The following is a 7,753-nucleotide window of genomic DNA, read 5'->3' as shown; positions in this document are numbered from 1 at the left end:
CTTCCCCGTTCATAGGCTTTGCTTAATTTCATATTGACTATAAAAACAAACGTATTCAAACAAATATATTTAAAAATTATCTACAAAGTATCTTATCAGTGGTTTCCACTAAAGAAACACCAAGTTTAATATGTATCTACAATGTATCTAATCAGTGGTTTCCACTTAAGAATCATCAAGTTTTATATGTATTGTTGAACATTGTAAGACTTTTGTATGGACAGATTTGCTGCTATTGCACGCACAATATAAATATTTACATCCATTTAAGCACACTGTCTGAAGAAACGTTTTGCCGGCTCACAGGCAACAATACGATGATACGCCGAATTCAAGGTATCAATACGCCAAATATGGGCAATGAAATGATATTTATTGGCATGTAAAATACTGTATCGTTCTTTTTTATTTTTTTGCATTATTTCGTGTGCTCGCGGTCGAAGGACCCTGTAATGAAGTAACGACAAAAAAGCGCGACATAGTTTTGAAAGCTGGCAAAAACCAGTAATTAACTGTTGGATTCTTTATTCACTAAAATGTAGATATGTCATGCTGTAAAGCTCTGAGATCTTATTGTTAATTTTATTTGTCATTTTTGTTTAAATGACTTGTTGATTTGAGAAAACGTTTTACATTTTAATATTAAATGACGCATGTTGATTTGAGAAAACGTTTTACATTTTAATATTCAATGACGCATACGTACTTAATCAGTTAAACATTATACTTGATCAAATTCCACTTAAATTTATCCGCCACTAACGGCCGGACGGTACGAGTCGCTTTAAATCGTGCTATTCATATTTATATATTTTTAAAACCTATAAATGAATTATGTAGATTAGAATATGAGACAAGTAAGTAGATCTTTACTTGTAGTAATAAATGTGCGTAGTTATGAATGGCAAGATTCAAATTAGTAGTATCCGTCTCATGTAAGATTTCGGACAATTTTACGTTGTCTTTCCAGAAACCAGCCAGTTTCAGTTACATATTAATGTGAATCCCAGTCAAGTTAGAAATGAAACAATGAACAAAAACAATTTAAAACATCCTGACAAGTTTTAAAAACATTTATTTACATAATTATGTTTATGAACATTTTTTTCAGAAATGCCTTACGAAAGATGTAAAAGAGATTGAAGTTTTTAAACATCTTATATGATATTGTTGAATATGGATAGATTGGGAGTAACCAATAACTGTTTTACTCATATTGCAATTTTTATATGTTTGTTGTCAGTAAAATGACATTTAATATTTTCATTTAATTTATTTATCTAATTTCAAGGGAATGGCAATCATTCCTGTTGAAGAAAACCTTTTATCTGTCTTTAAAAACAAACACGATTTTTCCTTTTATTTTCATTTTTTGTGGATAAGAAAAATAAATTAATAACTTTAATCAGAACACAAATGTGTTCAAAGTAATTTTACCAGATTTTCTCCATGATTTATTGTTACTTTGACATTTAAACATAAGGAACCATTATACCTCGGACATATTTTTTCCGAATGGGTACATTTTAATGTCATCCTTAAAGAATATAATACATATGTTTATTCTTTAAATACTAGTAACTTTATGATGATACAAGGACACTATGATAAAGTTTTCACAATGTACAATTACTTAGTTTTGTTTTACCAAATACGGCTGGTGTGACAGATATGAGCAGGAGGAATGACAAAAAACTATGGTATAAATTTTCCTTTTATAGCAGCAGTCCTTACTTTACTTCAGTGTTGTTATATTTTTCTGGTTCACTGATAAAATCAATGTCATTGTTAAACTAGTACCGCTCAAGCTAGAGGGTGATGAGAGATGTGTTTTTTTTTCATAATCCGTCTGAAGTCTCAATTCAACATGTAATTTTGTTGTTTTAATCCTTCGGAGAGATCACACTGTTCAATAATTTTATCGGACTCAATTATGTAAAAGGCAGTTTTTTACAAGTATGTTTGACGTATCGGTCGAAAGATATTTAAACAGTAAGACGTCAGTGGGGAAAAATCAACAAATAGAAGGGAAATATGGTTTGCATGGCAAACCATAGTTTTTATAAGGTCGGTGGCATAAAAACAATTGTTATAAACAAGGAAAAGTATACTATGAAATCGATAATATCCTAAGTTAAGGATCCAAATTAAGTTCATTTGGAAGAAACCGCAAATGGAAAACGTTCTAGACAAGATTTAATTGAGCCTGATAATAGACAGTAGTAAGCTACCGTCCTCTCCCATTGCACCTAAATATAATTCAAACATATAGTGAACGTTTGAATTTAAGCAAATACGCAGTCAGGCTCATACACTGTTCAATTTGTCGTTTTCGCTCCCTCTACTTGCGAATTCAGGATCTTTGGCAGCGATAACATCTCTAAAAGACTTAAATGGTGGTTTTTCTAACATGTAACTTTTAACAGGTTTTTTATCCCTGTATCTCCTACAAATATTTTTCCACGATGTCCTTTTTTGTAAAATATCAAAAATAGATTGACCAGATTTTGTCAGCATTCGATAATCAGCTTTGAAGTCTTTTACTAATATTGTAAATATTTCTAAATCTAGTTGCTCACATGCGGTATGAAGAGGCGTTTTCCCATATTTATCTTGCGCATTGATGTTTACTTTCGGGCACAACAATTTTACAACTTCTGTCAAACCTTTATGAACTGCAGCATGCAATGGCGTATATCCGTGTCTGTCTGGCGTCGTAACGTCTGCAATTGGCAACAGTCTTTTAATAATCTGCATGCTTGACCATTTGCCGAATTTCATCTTAACTGGTCGAACTTTAAATATCACATCCATTACTTCTTTCAATATACCATCGAAAGAATCTCCACTTACCTCATTTGAAGATTTCGTTTCTTGGTGACAATCAGCTATCACTCGGTAAAATGGTGTCTGTCCATAAAAGTCCTGAATGTTTGGGGTTAGATTGTGTTTCAACAGTAAGTCCACAAGTCTACAATCCGCCTTGTACACGGCAACATGAAACATATCTGCACCTTTAATGGCCGATTTAATTCCATAGGATATTCTACGTGTCAATGTTTTCCGAGAAACATCAGCATTTAGTAACATTTCTACTACTTTTATACAAGGAAACTTTGTAAGAACAGCACAATGTATAGGGTAATGTCCTCTGAAATCCTTTGCAGTAATGGAAGCTCCGTACTTTAACAACAATTCTGTAATATCTTTATCTCCCTTGTCGGCACTTATATGAAGTGGCGTCCTCTTATATTTTCCAGCTTTACAGTTAACTTGAGCATTGTGTACAAGTAACATTTTGCATGCTTCTGTTTGGTGATTTAAAATTGCTTTGTCCAAAGCTGACCAATTATTTTTATTTCTGAAATTGATATCAGCACCATTACGAAGTAGTAGTTCAATACATTTTGTAGATCCGCATTTCGCTGCTGCAATCAGAGGACTGTTTTTATTCAAGCTATTAGGGTAGGTAACACGAATCTGTTCTCGATTTTCAAGTAAACATGCAAGACTCTCGACATGGCCTTTAGCAGCCGCAAAATATACCGCTTCTGCACATACAACAGCGCCATGTTTTAGCAACAGTTCAATAACATCTTTCATACCTTGATGGGAAGCTACTAGTAAACTTGTACGTATGAACAGTGATTCGTTAATTACTAGATGAAGTGCCTTTTCGAAATACACGTTTAGGAGAAACTTGTGTTTGTACAGAAGCGCTAGCGTAGGTAGATAGACAGGGATTATTCCTCCTAAATTGATATCGCAGTTCCAGTCAAGACAAATCACTGGCAATATGTCAACGGGTTTTGACATGAAGAATTTTCCTTCTTTGCTTTCACAAAACATTTCTACGAACGGCAATTGATTGAAACAATCGTGTTTCAAAACGGACGTATCAATGTTTAGCTCTCCAGGTAGTGAAAAATCAATATAAACAGGGCCGAAATTATTCCGAATTTCGTAATCTCTTTTCTTTGCAACAATAGATAAGAATGCGTTCTGCCTTTTCACATTCATATGTTTACAAATTGCTTTAAGTAGATCAAAATACTGATATTCATGAACAAAAATATGGTATCCATCATTTTTTGAATTCTCGGTTGTTACATACTCCATAATGAACCCCATGTCAGCAAATTCCACTACTGCATTTGGATAATCGTGACCAGCAACCAAACCAACCATATCTCTTATTGTAGTATGTGTAAAAGAACAACATCCTGTACTTTCGTCAAATTGAATGAACCCCGATTTATGATATTTTACTGACTTGAGTAAGACTCTGACAATATGTCCTTTCAAGTCGATGCCAAATTTTAGAGCAATCTGTTTAATTTCTCTTGATATATTATTCGGCTGAATACTGGTTAAGTGTAATTTTTTGTCTGGTCTGGCCCAAATAAGTATCAATATCAAAAATTTTTCTTCATCTACAAAAAGCTCCTCTATGCACTTTTTAAAAAACAATGCCGGTTTCGAAAAGAAGTAAGAGCCCCATTTAAATAAATCATCACCATTGGAAAACAAAGAAACGATTTCGGGAAACCCAATCATTGCTTTAATGCGGCCTTCAGTTTGGAGGTACAACCCCAAGTCAAATGGTAATTTGCATTCATTCCTTGAGGATGCAAATGCGTTTTCGTACGCTTGACTGCATCTTTTTATTTCTGTAGAGCTTAATATTCTCTCAGCCTTTTGCACGTGTTTTTTAATTATGTCCGTTCTTTCTGAATCAGTAAGATTAAACGATGCAAGAAGCTGGATATTCTTTTCGTTAAATAAAGTACATTTTCGGATTTTCATTTGTGCTTCGAAATATATATAATGCCGAGAAGTTATTATTATTCTTATCATTCTTGCTTGTAAAGCCTTCTCAATATCTTTGCAACGTAGAGACCACTCATTTAGAAGGTTTTCATCCAGTGCTCCAGCACCAAATATATCATCAATGAAAATTGTATCAAACATCCTTTTGTTGATGTCAATATTATCCCAATCTGTGGGCAAGGTAAGCTTTAGACAGGAACCTTTTTGAGATGTTTCAAATAACAATTTCGTAGCCATAGTTGTCTTTCCTTCTCCTGGAGGTCCAATAAGTATAACACAGCCCGTTTTAAGTAATATTTCCTTTGCCTTTTTGTGAGCCATAGTTTCAACATATACATCATCGCGAGCGCAATCTTCAGAGTAAATTTCGGTAATAGCTGCAAAAAGTAGCAAAATGTCAATATCAATCAAGCTTATGCTGGATTGCAACTGTTTTAATTATAAGTTCAAAACAATCAACAACAATCTGACATCCTCTGAATTTAAAATTTCACTATTAAAATTTTGGAAACAAACATTCTTTAATGTTTAATTCTGCATTAGCCATTGGTAGGAGACGTGGACAGAAGCTTGGACTTTCCGTTACTCTCAATGAACAAACACAATCAAACTGAGCCTGTATCACTTTTAATTTCGGTGTTTTATACTTTCTTTAGGGGTTCTATTTCTTTTTATCATATACTGCCAAATTGGTCAGTATGTGCATTTTGCATTAAAAAAAAGCATTTTTGAATACAAAATTTACTCTGGATTACAATTTAAACCAAATTATTTAATAACAATCACGAATTAAAACAATGCAACCTACATGGATGACGATTTTTTTCCAGATTAAAATTATAGCTTTAAAGCTGCATGCCTCCAGATGACACAAAATATTTCAAGAAAAATTAAACTTGGACAAACCATACCAATATTTTAAGAAAAGTAAACAGATTAAAGATTCAAGTGATAATTTATATCTTATGTGCATTAATGACTGTATTTTGCAGTATTTATCACCATATTTCTACTGCATTACTAACGCAGTAGGGGCTATTTATGCACATTTTGACCTTATTTTGGTGATTTATGCGGATTATAAGTACCGGTTGCAAGGTGTCAAGTACATTCTTTCTTCATTTAACAATATTTTACCTTTAAATACATATTTAAAATTTTCACGAAAATTAGGATGAATCTGGAGGCGTGCTGCTTTAAATGAAATTGAATGGAAAATGTTATCATAAAGATTGTAACATGATTATGACGCAAGGTCGTAAAGCATAAATAATGATTTTATTAACGCGAAACAGAAAAACTTACTTGCAAGACTTTGCAGGCGTGGAGACAACTTGTTTTTGGCCATTTTAGTTACTACAATAATATAAAAGAAGTTACAAGAGGGCCATGATGACCCTGAGTCGCTAACCAGAAACAACTGCTTTTCAGTGAGGGAAATTATCCATTGTCAATATGTCTGTAGAAGAAGACATTTAAAGGTTTTTTTTATTTTTAGCCCTAGAGACCCCTAAAAGGGGCCAATCAAATTAATATGAGCAAATTTGATAATAAGACTACCCAAGAATTCTACAGAATGCTACAGACAAAGTTTGGTCATCATCCATCAATTAGTTCTGTAGTAGCAGTTGTTAAAAGGTTTTTTTCTATTTTTAGCTCAGTTGACCCCAATTGAAATGCCATGAGCAAATTCAAGTGTGACTGTCACAAGGATGCTACAAACCAAATTTGAAGTAAATCAGCCCAGCAGTTTCAGAGACGAAGACGATTGTTGACGCATGACGTCGGACAATCCCCCTTAGATACTAATAGCTCACCCTGAGCCTTCGGCTCATGAAGCCTTTTATCGAGTGATATAATTTTAGATATACGAATATAATATTTTTTATATTAATTGCTTATCAGTTTTATCATATACAAAATATTTGTATGATAATTTATGATTATCGGTAAGTATCAGATTACACGTTACATAAAATGTCCCTGATAAGATACTTTATCAGTAAAAAGATTTTGTTATTTTCATTTCTGATTAGTTATGTAAACCATTTTCTTTTTGGCCACCTATCTATGTCAATATACGGCTCAGTATGATTAAGATAAATATCGGAATGATTTGTTCATAGTTGATAAAATAGATAAGTTTACCTGTTTTACTTGTGTCCTTTAAGGCCTGTTCTAGTTTCGTTTGTTTTGACTCCATTACAGAAAGTTGGGTTCTTTGTTCCAACGATTCATCATCAAGTTGATCAATACGAGTTGCTTCTTCTATTTGTTTGTTTTCAATAGTCTCTATTTTTCTCTCGTAAATAGCAACTGTATTACAAAGCTCTGTCGATCTTTGATTTGCATTTTCTATATCTTGTTTTACTTTGTCAATGTCTTCTCCGGTCTTTTCGAGCTTTGAATTGATTTCATCTATGTGTTTTTGAATTATCATATCCGTCTCTTCCCACTCTTTCATTATTTTCTGATATTCGTTTTCTTTAGCTGGGTCTATACTTTTATCTCTTAACGTAAGAATATCGTTTTGCAAATTTGGGATTCCTGCCCCAAGCCGTAACATAACCTTTAATTGAAACAGACTACAGTTGAATTGTCAGTGATTTCTTTAAAGTTTGATTAATCATTTCCAATCCCAACATTTAATTTCAAATATTATATGAATTATGTAAGGAAATGATAACAACATGTGGCTTACATTTATTTAGCATATTCTGCATATAAATGCCGAGAATAGCACTTATTGTATAGTAAATATTCTTAAGGCATCTCAAAGAAATATAATATTATCGTTTGTAATTCATACTGTCTAAAAAAAGTATTCATAAAAATGCAAATGAAGACAATAGAAAAATGATTTTTAAAAATTCAGGCACTTAATCCCGATATGGAATAAGAAACTTTAACTATTGTTCCATTT

At 32.7% G+C, this 7,753-nt stretch overlaps 1 protein-coding gene across 1 annotated transcript; it reads right to left on the bottom strand.

Annotated features, from left to right (window-relative positions):
• Nucleotides 1–1,187: 1,187 nt before the first annotated feature.
• Nucleotides 1,188–5,200, bottom strand: LOC132742290 (uncharacterized). The gene has a single exon (XM_060730656.1). It carries the CDS (start codon nucleotides 5,149–5,151, stop codon nucleotides 2,308–2,310), a length of 2,844 nt encoding a protein of 947 aa, XP_060586639.1. The 5' UTR covers nucleotides 5,152–5,200; the 3' UTR covers nucleotides 1,188–2,307.
• Nucleotides 5,201–7,753: the final 2,553 nt, after the last annotated feature.

This window comes from Ruditapes philippinarum, unplaced genomic scaffold (assembly GCF_026571515.1).
Source record: "Ruditapes philippinarum isolate M1 unplaced genomic scaffold, ASM2657151v2 ctg9448_1_1_1_1, whole genome shotgun sequence".
NCBI classification, from domain to species: Eukaryota; Metazoa; Mollusca; class Bivalvia; order Venerida; family Veneridae; genus Ruditapes; species Ruditapes philippinarum.
The sequence above is the reverse complement of the archived record's forward strand: the minus strand, read 5'-3'. Positions and strand labels throughout refer to the sequence as shown.

Excerpts from the sequence above, each read along its gene's own strand:
- LOC132742290 (XM_060730656.1), bottom strand. The coding sequence starts at position 5,151 with ATGGCTCACAAAAAGGCAAAGGAAATATTACTTAAAACGGGCTGTGTT.